Source organism: Dromiciops gliroides, chromosome 5 (genome assembly GCF_019393635.1).
Source record: "Dromiciops gliroides isolate mDroGli1 chromosome 5, mDroGli1.pri, whole genome shotgun sequence".
NCBI classification, from domain to species: domain Eukaryota; kingdom Metazoa; phylum Chordata; class Mammalia; order Microbiotheria; family Microbiotheriidae; genus Dromiciops; species Dromiciops gliroides.
In genome coordinates, this window is record NC_057865.1 from 146,577,375 (window position 1) to 146,589,513 (window position 12,139).

General features: G+C 38.2%; 1 protein-coding gene across 1 annotated transcript in view; it reads left to right on the forward strand.

The window, feature by feature from the left end:
• The window catches only part of SRPK2 (SRSF protein kinase 2), a 236,623-nt gene that overhangs the window by 193,684 nt on the left and 30,800 nt on the right, over nt 1-12,139 (forward strand). The window contains 2 exon segments of the mRNA XM_043965951.1: nt 7,391-7,491; nt 7,589-7,696. Coding sequence (XP_043821886.1) covers nt 7,391-7,491; nt 7,589-7,696 — 209 coding nt within the window.

Consider the following 12,139-nt stretch of genomic DNA (forward strand, 5'->3'; position numbering starts at 1 on the left):
TCTAGCTTCTGAGAACAATACCTTCTTAAGGGCTATCCAGGTGTGATTACAATCCAGTTAACTTGAAGTAGGCCAATCAGCAGTCAATCACTCTCACTTGATTCAGTTTGTCTAGATTAATTTCCAGGTGGGTCCTTGAGTATCTTCTAAATCCTATTATTTCATCACATCATAGAATTAAAATTATTTTTCTCAAAAGTAAACAGTAGTGTCATCAAAGGAAGTGAGTATCTGAAGATTTTCACAGTTGAAAGCAAAATGTGGATGATCTGCCAAGAATAATGATTTCTGTTATATAGTCAGCTTTTACTTGTTTGTACCTCAGGTACATGGGTTTTGATACTTGAATAAGCAACTAACTGTAACGATTGGAATGATGCCACCTGCTGGAGACTTGCTGTGGAGGAGTTCTGCCCATGAAGCGAAGGTCTTTGAGGGCAAGACCAGGCATCAGGAAGTGACGTGGACGAGTGGGAGGAGGAAGGAAGAGACTGGCGCTCGGTCTCGGGCTCTTTCCTCTGGACTCTGGCGGAGAAGGGAGCTAGAAATGTGCTCTCCCTTTAATAGATAGGAATCTAGGCCTTTTTCTCTCTCTTTACCAAATTCTTATTCTCCTTAATAAATGCTTAAAAGTCTAACTCTTGCTAAAGCTTATAATTTATTGGCGACCACTCATTAGATATTTTAGACAGTTTAGCTAGAATTTTAGCCCTTAACAACCCCGAACAAAGAATTGAGAGAAATTGGACAGAAGGATATTTTTATATCACTTCATGTGTTCATGTCAGGTTGAATTTAACAAAACCAACTATATTATATAATTTGGAAAGAATTTTACATTGACATAATTTTCACTTTGTTAGTCTTATTGAACTGGAAAGTTATCATCAATATGACCATATTTTGGTAATTTTGTGATTACAAAGTAGACTGCAAGATGTGTAATCAGTGCTGTGGCCAATGTATGTTTTTTCTTGTAGTTTAATTGTACTGAATACAGTTAACGGAAAGAGTACTGGATTTGAACTGTAGTTCAAATCTCAGTTCTGCTGCTTTTATTACCTGTGTGATTTTAGGCAAATCACATAACCTCTCTGGGTCTCAGTTTCCTCGTTTATAAATTGAAGAGGATGTACAAGATGATTTATTTCTAAGGTTTAAGCTGTAGTTTAAAATCTGTGATAACTATTATTTTACAAAGAATAAGTGACAGATGAACATTTCCTCAGTTGTACAGCTAAGGTAAAAATCATCTGTTACAACAGGGAAGTCAGATAAGAATCATCAGATGAGAGGGTTTGGCTGAATTGGATTCTGCACTGTTTGTGAGGTCATGAATACATTGAAGAATGGGGAAAATAAATGAAATCTCTAGGTTATTGAGGAAGAAAGGAAAAACAAAAACAAAACAAAAACCAAGCACATGCTAAAGTCAGTGGCTCAGTTTCTTAAATCATCAGGTGATTCATGGGAATTCTTAAGGAAATTCAGCATTCACTGCTTTTTTTCATTTTCCCTTTCCTCCTACTCTCTGATAAAGGAGCTTATTGTTAGATCACATCACCAGTGGGAACCTGTCTCTGCAGATTAATTTACTTTAACCTTCAAGAACATAACCTTTTGAGACAGTCTTCACAGAAATTCACACACAATTTTTAGAATGTAAGCCACTAGTCAGTACAATCATCATACATTTCTGATTGGATTTGAATCCTGGTTCTGCTACTTACTACCTGTGTGGCCTGGGAAAGTCAATCCATCAGTTAGTCTTTTAATCTCTGGATTTCAGTTCCTTCATTTATAAAGGGAGGTTGAGCTAAATGGTCCAGCTTCCAGTATATGATCTATAGATATAAACGCATATCAATAGCTATCACATTCCAACTTCTGATCATGGCTACAATTCAAGATTCACAAGCTCTCAACAAAACTATTCTTTCTGCTAATGATGATGATGATGATAATAATAATAATAAGGTTGCATAGTTCCCATATATTTGCTTATTAATTAAACAAATATTGTTATACATCTATTTTTTGTAGAGCATTATACTTAATATATGGAAAAGATGGGACATTTAGATTAGACATGGTCCCTGCCTAATAGAGCTTATAATTAAGGAGTGGAAATAACACACTAACTCAGATAACTGTAGTACACAGCACTGGAGAGTTACAAAACAAAGTGCTTTGTAACATAAAAGGGGACCATTTTTTCCCAATTCTGGGCAGGGAGAATTAGGGGAAAATTTATATGAGGTCTCATTTGTGTTGACCTTTGAAGGATGACTAGCAACCCAAGAAGATGAGGAGAATGAGAAGGCAGTTTAGGCATTAGCAAAGGCATGGAAGTAAGAAGAAAGTGTAAGATAGGTTTGGAGGATAGAGTGTAGACCAGCTTGACTCAGGTCTGAGGTAAATTTAGAAAAATGGTATGAGATTACAAATTATACATTAAATACTAGGCAAAGGAACTTGAAATTTATTCAGGAGGCTGTAAGGAGCTACTGGAGATTTTGGAGCAAAGAATACATGACAGTAGAGCACTTAATCCCTCATAGTCTCTTCTCTTTCTGGGACTACTTAGGTCCCCTTCCCTTCATTGCTAGCTCTTCATTTGATTCTGGCACTTTCCACGTTCCTCTCCAATCCCCTGCTCTCCTTCTCACCTTTTATGTATCCTGTCCATGTTGTAACATCTGACAAAAAAAGTTTTCATTTGCTTATGGGCAAATTGTTGCTAAGTTTTTTCCAAAATGTTCTGTCTGCCTCTTCATTGCTATGTCTATCAGATTTCTGTGTTCACCTCTTTCTCCTCGTGTACATTTAGAAAATAGGGATTTACTGGTTTTTCTGTTGTCACTGTTGCTTTCCTTGCCTACTGCATTTATTCACTCCTCTGTATTTCTGTTGGGTGTTTGAAAAACTTCTTCCTTTCTGATTTTCTTTCTAAAAAAAGTTTCACAGTGGGTAGCTAGGTGGCGCAGTGGATAAAAGCACTGGCCCTGGATTCCGGAGGATCCGAGTTCAAATCCAGCCTCAGACACTTGACACTGGGCAAGTCACTTAACCCCCATTGCCCCTCCTCCAGAAAAGCTTCAAATTCTTCTTTTTAATTGAATATCCATCTTTTTCTTTTTTTTCCCCCATAGATGGTTAAGCTCAGATTTGCAGAAGAGGTCATCCTGGACTTGCATCCTAAGCTCCAACCTGAGCTTTGGAACTGCTTATTTCATTTCCTTCTCCTTTTTCTAGTGGGTACAGAATAGTCTTGCATTATTCAAATTTCCTTTCCTTTGTATTTGAAAGTGTTTCTCTTGATAATTTATAGAACTTCTTTTTTGTGAATTGGGTGGTTAAACTTAACTAGTATGAGTCTTGAAATTTGCCTCCTTGGTTTTTGTTTTTTTTCCCCTGGAAGCAATCTGTAAATTCTTTCAATCCAAATTTTGTTTCCTGTGCTTAGAAGTTCTAGACAGTTCTCTTCTATTATTTTTTTCATTATGATGTTAAGGTTTTTTGTCTTATCATGCTCTTCTTGAAAACCTATGATCCTTCGGTTGTGTCTGTGCATTCTGTCTTCAAGATCATTGTTTTGTTTACAAAGTGAACATAATTTCCTTTAACATTCTTGTTTTTGCTTCTCTTCTTCTAGGTTGCCCTTCATTTCTATGAATTTTTCTTCCCAATCTGTTTTGCTTTCTTTTTGTTGTGGCTTGCCGTTGCCTATTCAAGTCTTTCTATTCTGCTCATTATTTTTGCTATGCAGGCCATAAATTCTCTTTTCATAATTCTCATTTCTGTTTTAAGCCACTCAGGAATAGCATGTTGTGCTTCCATGTTCTCCTCATATTCCAGAGGGCTCTCTGTTTCAACAAGTATTGGATCATTTTCCTTTGTTTTGCATTCACACATATTTGAAGTAGTTTAATAATCTGGAGGTCATATTTCCTTTTGTTGTTACTGTTTTTTCTGATGATGTATATGTTTATGTTCAAGATCTTTGAGTTTTCTTCTTGAAATCTTTGGTAATTTAACTCTCCTTTTCCCCTTATTTTCATTATCACTTATGAACTTTCTCCCTTCTGATTGTGGTTTCTTTGGGAGCTAGATCTCAAAGTATCTGAGTCTCCTACCACATTGGGCAATTTATAGTTCACCAACCCAGGCCTCTGCCTCACCTGACTTTTGAGTGTTCAGAATTGTTTGCCTTTTTTTTTTTTTAACTTTCTTTTGGAGTCTGTGTGTCCTAATGCTGAAGTTGCTTTATCTTTGGAACATAGTTTATGTTTTGGAGAGGTTTAAGAACTCATAGGGGATCCATTTTGTTGCTCATATGATCAGTGATCCAATTGCAAATTTAGTGACCTTTTCTTACATTCTGATTCTTTTTGTTCAGTTTTTCCTCCTAGATAGTCTTTCTTTCTTTCTTTTTTTTTTTTTTTTAAGTGAGGCAATTGGGGTTAAGTAACTTGCCCAGGGTCACACAGCTAGTTAAGTGTTAAGTGTCTGAGGCTGGATTTGAACTCAGGTACTCCTGACTCCAGAGCCGGTGCTCTATCCACTGCACCACCTAGCTGCCCCCTAGATAGTCTTTCAAAGTTTTCTTGATGCTGTTCTCTTCTGCTTCTCCTCTTACCTGTCTGAATCCTCTTACTCAGTCTCCTTTTTTGGATCTTCATCTACGTCATTCTCACTAATCCTGGGTGACCCCCAAGACTTGCCTAAGTCCTCTTTTCTCTCTCTACTTTGGCCCATGGTAAACTCAGTTCCTATAGCTTCAGTTATCATTCCTATGCATATATGATTCTCAAATCTATATCTTTAGCCCTAGTTTCTCTTCTGACCTCACTTCATCAACAGCCTTTCTCTCTCTCTCTCTTTTTTTTTTCAGTGAGGCAATTGGGGTTAAGTGACTTGCCCACGGTCACATAGCTAGTAAGTGTCAAGTGTCTGAGGCCAGATTTGAACTCAAGTACTCCTGAATCTCTTTTTTTTTTTTTAAAGCAAGTCCATCATCTTTATTTTTTATGTTTTAAATCTTTTTGTGTGTGGCAGTGAGGGTTAAGTGACTTGCCAAGGCCACACAGCTAGTAAGCATCAAGTGTCTGAGGCCAGATTTGAACTCAAGTCCTCCAGAAACCAGCGCTGGTGCTTTATCCACTGCACCGTCTAGCTGCCCCTAACAGCCTCTTCTTTAACCGAACATTTTGACCGTGTTCAAATAGGGCATGTCCAAAACTGAATTCATTATCTTTATCCCTATTTCAAATTTCCCCAATACCATTGAAGGCACTCTTATCTTTCCATTTATTCTGGCCATTCACTGTCATTAACCTAACATGTCCAATCTGTTGTCAAATCTTTGTCATTTTTACCTTCACAACATCTCTTCATATGACTTCTTTACAAACATAGCAACCAGCCCTCTCAGACCTTCATCAGATCTTACTGGCATGACTACAGTCGCCTTCTCGTTTTTCTCCCTGCCTCACTTCTCCTTACCACTCCAGCCCATCTCTCTCTCTCTTTTTTTTTTTTTTGGTGGGGCAATGGGGGTTTTTAGTGACTTGCCCAAGGTCACACAGCTAGTAAGTGTCAAGTGTCTGAGGCCAGATTTGAACTCAGGTCCTCCTGAATCCAGGGCCGATGCTTTATCCACTGCGCCACCTAGCTGCGGCCACCCCCCCCCCCCCAGCCCATCTCTTAACTGAGCTGTTGTAGTGGTCTTTCTAAATTGCAGCTTTGACTGTATTACTGTGGCCTCCCCCAACCCCCAATCATCTCCATCAGTTCCCTATTGTTTCCAAGATCAAATATCAAATTTGTTTGGCCTATAAAGCCCTTCACAATTTAGAACCTTCTTGATTTTCTAGTCTTTTTGCTTTTTGTTCCTCTCCATTTTCCCTGTGATTCACTGGCAAAGACCTGGCTGTTCCTTATGTAGGAAACTCTCATCCCCAAATTCTGTTCCTTTGTACATTGCCTGTTCTCCATGCCTGGAATTCTCTCCCATCTCCCTTCTGGTTTTCCTGGCCTCCTTTAAGGCTCAGCTCAAATTCCATCTTCATGAGCGCTTTCCCATCCTCCCCCACTGCAAGAGTCTTTCTTTACACTTACCTTCCATTTATGTGGTATATATTTTGTATGTACAGTTTTTTCTTATGGTCTTTCCTGTTAAAATATTAGTACCTCAAAGTCAAGGACCCCCTAACCCCCCCCCCCCCTTTTGGGTGTGTGTGTGTGAGGCAATTGGGGTTAAGTGTCTGAGGCCGGATTTGAACTTAGGTCCTCCCGACTCCAGGGCCAGTGCTCTATCCACTGTGCCACCTAGCTGCCCCAAGGATTTCCCCTTTTGCCTTCCCTTCTAATCCTTGTGCTTAGCACAGTTCCTGGCACTTAATAATTACTTGTTGACAGACCCAGAGAACAAGATCAGGACAAATGATAATAAATTTAGCTTTGGCAGTGTTGTATTTTAATAGCTGTTGAAAATATCTAGGTAGAAATAATCTTGTGACTAGTTGTCAGTAGGGATATATGTTAGGGTAGGGTGGTCAGAATTGAGTTACTGTTTAGAAATGATGATTGAAGTTATTGAAAACCCATTTATAAATTTTATCAATCAGTATGTCCTAGTGTAGTGTTTCTAAAGTAAGGTTAACAGCAAATGAAATCTCGAATAAGTGCTAGTTTTCAGTGAAGCAAAAGAATTCTTTTTGCAAATCGGTCTCTAATAAGCAAGATTTTTTTTTGTTATATTTTTAAAAATCTGAAATTTATATTAAAGAAAGCCAAGGTTATCTACTATTGCTTCCTGAACTCTGCTTATTCAGATCAGCATAGGGGTTGATAGTAAGGAAATCATAATGTTACATCATGCCTTTTATCCAGATATCAAAGTTCCTCATTGCTAATAATTTACTATCACACCATTAAGGTAAGAGAAATAAATCATGCCTATATACTACAGTGGCATCAGAATTAGTGTTGACAATGTGAGTGCTATAACTAATTTTTTCCCCCCATTCCTAAACTTCTCTTCGTGAGTAATTAACCCTTTGGTTAGAGATGTGGTGTAAAATATGTGGAAGGAAGCTTTTCTTGGCCACAGAGACTCCATGAATCTGCATGCTGAGCAAAAACCTCACAGCAACTCCTTGACTTTGACTGGGAAAAGATAAAAAATATAGCAAGATCCTACATCTCGGCCAAATGGTATAGTGGCCCCAGTGAACATTCCAAAACAGGACCATCAAAGTGTTTTATCTTTCCATTTCCTAGAGTATCCCCAGCATTTCCTGAATTTAGACTGGTTAGAAATGAAAATTTTATTCAGACATCGAAAATGGCTTGTCACAATTACTGTCTTACAATTTGCTTATGCCAGCAAAAACCCGGGCTGCTGACTTGTTGGTGAATCCTCTGGATCCAAGGAATGCAGATAAAATTAGAGTTAAAATTGCTGATCTGGGAAATGCTTGCTGGGTGGTAAGTAGGGAGTATCTCTTTAAATGTATTTTGGTGATTGTTGCTTGTTTGGAGTTTTGCTTTTTTAACATCTTTAATGCTGCTCTTTCCATTCCAGCACAAGCACTTCACAGAAGATATTCAGACTCGTCAGTATAGATCCATAGAAGTTTTAATAGGAGCTGGCTACAGTACACCTGCTGATATTTGGAGTACGGCATGTATGGTAAGAACACACTTCACCATATTGATATCTGGAGTTTAATCAATTCATTTGATTGAGATCATTAAAGGATAGCTTCCCATTTGGAATGGCAGTGTCCCATAGATTGCAGGAGCATTTGTATATCTTAATAGATCTTATACATTATAACAGAATTTTGAGGAAGAATGTGAAAATTCCTTGTTTGAACTCACATTTACAGAGCAGTTGATGATATACCCCAGTGTGAAGGCTGATGAGATTACAGATTGAGTCCAAGGAGTATCATAGCTCTCTCTCTTCCATCTTGTATCTTGTATGTTTTTCAGTCTTGTTTTCCAACACCACTACCGAACTCCATTTTGACAAATGTTAAAACAATATTGTTATTTGTGGACTCTGACTTAATTTGACATTTCAGGATCCCTAGCAAAAACTTTGTGATATTTCTTTTTGCCTGTTATCATGGTACTTTCTTTTAAAGATTTTATTGGTGTCTATTCAAAGGAATACACCCTCTTTTGCAGAGTATATTCTTCAAAGACTTCATGTTATCATTGATTTTGATTGATTATGCCCAAAGACTGTTTTCCTGTAGTAATGAATAACTATTTCAATCCATATTGGCTGCTGAAGATCTGTAAAGATTAAAGTTTTCTGTTACCACCACTCAAGGTTGATGCTAAAAAAGATAATTTGGACACAAGTGATACCTTGCTGAGTTATCATTTTTACCTTTAGGATTTATTTTAAGTATGTCTACTTTGAGGATTTGGTGAAAATTAAGGGAGTACTTTCTTTTCCTTTTTCCCATTAAAAAAATATGAAACATAATACAAATTCCTCATCCTCACATTTATTATTCTCCATAATTTGGCTATAATCTTCCTTTTCATACAATTCATGTTATTCCCTTATATGCATGAATGAATAAATGAATGAATGGATAAAAAAAAATTTAGTAAGTGTTTACTATGTGCCAGGTACTATTCTAAGCACTGGGGATTCAAATATTTAAAGAGATACTTACTGCTTCATCCATTTCTTTTTTCTTTTCTTTTCTTTTCTTTCTTTTTTTTTTTGGGGTGGGGCAATGAGGGTTAAGTGACTTGCCCAAGGTTACACAGGCAGTAAGTGTCAAGTGTCTGAGGCTGGATTTGAACTCGGGTCTCCTGAATCCAGGGCCAGTGCTTTATCCACTGTACCACCTAGCTGCCCAGTGCCTCATCCATTTCTTTTTTTAGTGAGGCAATTGGGGTTAAGTGACTTGCCAGGGTCACACAGCTAGTAAGTGTCTAGTGTCTGAGGCCGGATTTGAACTCAGGTACTTCTGACTCCAGGGCCGGTGTTCTGTCCACTTCACCACCTAGCTACTGCACGGCCCCCCCCCCCCCCTTTTTTTTTTTTTTTTTGCCTCATCCATTTTTAAACTCCATCTGTGAATTACTGCACCAGCACTCTACTTCTTCATTTCTGTTCATGTGCTGCTAAATGCTTCAAGCATACAATCGTGCTTAATGGACTCACTATAACTTTTATCTAATCTCCACTGCTGCTGTGCAACAATCTTTTTACTCTTTTCTATGTTGTTTAAAATTTAAATGTGTGGTCACCTTAAATTAGAAGCTTTTGCACCAGTCTTTGGGCATTAAGCATTTATTAAAGCATACCAAGTATTCACATGGAGTTCAGAAAATTAAGAAAAGGCCTATCTAGCCTAGAGTTCCAGCCTGGTTGGATTCTTCCTCAAGTCTTCCACCATGAGCCTGCTTCAACCAGGAACTCCCCAAGCAAACTGAGTGTGGAAACTTTTTATAGGTCTGGAGCATAGGTGGTCCTTACACAGTGCTTCAAGATGATTGGTAGGCATCATCCAGATCCATCGTTCACTGGACTGGAAGGTGGTCTCAAGTTAAGTTCAAAGTCTAGCTTCTGAGAACAATACCTTCTTAAGGGCTAGCCAGGTGTGCTTACAATCTAGTTAACTTGAAGTAGGCTAATCAGCAGTCAATCACTCTCACTTAATTCAATCAGTTTAGATTAATCTCCAGGTGAGTCTGAGTATCTGCTAAATCCCATTATTTTATCACATTTCTGATTGCCTCCGTATTCCACACCTTAGAACTTCTATTTGAAACCTTCTCTTCTCATCAAGCTACCCATATCACTTTTCCCTCCCCCTTTCAGGAGAAACACTCTTCTCATACTTTACTAAGTGTATTGAGGCTCTTGATTGTAAGCCTCTTCTATGTTCTCTCAACATCATCTCCTATTTTCTTGAACTCTTTTTATTTAGTCTTGGATAAAGAGAAAGGCCTTGTCTTTTTCAGACTAACCTTTCTACTTATGCCCCTGATCCCATCCTCTGTTTTCTCCTCCAGGTGCTTGTCATTTTGCTCATTCCCTCTCCAAATTGCAGTTTCCTTTTATCTACTGGCTTGTTCCCTGTGTCCACAAATCTTCCTTGATCTCCCTCAACCCGAGTCTTCACATGACCCTGCTATTTTCTCAAGCTGCCATCCTATATATCTCCTCCCTTTGACAGGCAACTCAAAACAAAAGCTGTTTATACCCATTGTATGTACTTCATCCTCCCCTGTTCACTTGGGTTAGTTAATCCTTTGGGAACTGGCTTGTGACCCCACACTCTATGGAAACTTGTAATTTTCAAGATTATCAACAATCCTTTAGTAGCTATATTCTATGATATTTTCAGTATTTTTTCTGTTTCTTAACTTTTGTTCAGTTTGACAGTACTGATCACCTTTTTCTGCTGGCTACACTATCCTTTACCAGGATTTTTATGTCATTGCTCTCTCCTGGTATATCAGACCCTTTCTTCTAGCCTTCTTGACTCTTTTGTGATTAATATCCCTTTATGGTTGCATCGCTGTATCCTAGAACTTTGTTCTAGGTCTTCTTTCTTTTTATATCTCTTGGGGACCTCATCAATTCCCATTAGTTCAATTATCATTTCTATGTAGATGACTTTTACATCTATGTATCCAGCTCCCATTTATCTCCTAGGCTCCAGTCCCACATTTCTGACTATTTTCTTGATATTGCTACCTAGATATCCCTTAGGCATCTCAAACTCACCATGTTTAAATTAGAAGTCATTATCTTTTCCCATCTACCCGCTTCCTAATATACCTATTTCTGTTAAGAGGATCACCATCTTTATAGTATGGTGGTTTTGTTTTGTTTTGGTGCGAGGCAATGAGGCTTAAGTGACTTGCCCAGGGTCACACAGCTAATAAGTATTTGAGGCCAAATTTGAACTCAGGTCCTCCTGAATCCAGGGCTGGTGCTTTATCCACTGCACCACCTAATTAGCCCTTTATAGTTATTTAGTTTTATAATGTCAGAGTGTTTATTCTCCCTCATCTTCCCCATATCCAATAAGCTATAACTCTTATCAATTCCACCTTCATAAGATATTTTTCATATGTCTGCATATGTCCAATCATTTGGCACTACCCTTGTTCAGGCTCTCATCACTTCTCACCAAGCTATAGCATGCTTAAAGGTCTTTCTCCAATCCGTTGTCCAGAGACTGGACTGCTCTCAATGCAGAGTTGTGACCATATCACTCTCCTACCAAAGCATTTTCAGTGGTTCTCAGTGCTACCAGGTTAAATCCAAATTCTTCTTTTTGCTGTTTAAAGCATTTCACACAAAGATAGGTCCTAACCTGTCTTTCTAGGCTGACTTCATGTTATTCTTCTTCACACATAGTACATTCCAACCACACTGGCCCATTTGTTGCTGCCCCTGTACAGTACTCCATCTCCCAATTATGTGGCTTTGCATTCCCATTTATAGAATGTGGTATCTCCTTTCTTCCCCTTGGAATCCTTATCTCCCTTCAACCTGCTGCATCAGACTTTTTTTATTCTCTGAAATTTCTTTATATTTACTTGTGTATATTTTGTTTTTATCATGTACACGTTCCCCACTCTGCCCAGTAAAATATAAGGTCCTTGATGGCAAGGACTGTTTCTTAGGTTTGTGTGCCAAATGAATGCTCATTGAATTGAATTGAATTGAATATCTAGATTGATATGATTTTTTTCTACCAGTCATTGGAGAACGATCTCATATTTGAAGTAACATCTGTTCCTCCCCCCCCCATTTGATATATTTTTATTTTTAAAACATTTCCTAATTACGTACAGTTTTTTCAATATTCTTTCAAACCCTGAGTTCCAAAATCTCTCCCTTTTTCTTGCCCTTTCCCCCTCGACAAGAAGGTAAGCATCCTGACACCAATAATTCATGTGAAGTCATGAGAAACATGTCTCCAAACCAGCCACCCTGCAACTGAAAAAACAGAAGACCAACAGGAAGGAAGGAAAGAAAGAAGACAGGAAGACATAGAAAACAAAAAAAAAACCCATGCCCCAATTTGCATTCAGAGTTCACCAGTTCCCTGTCTAGAGGTAGATAGCATTCCCCCATCATGTA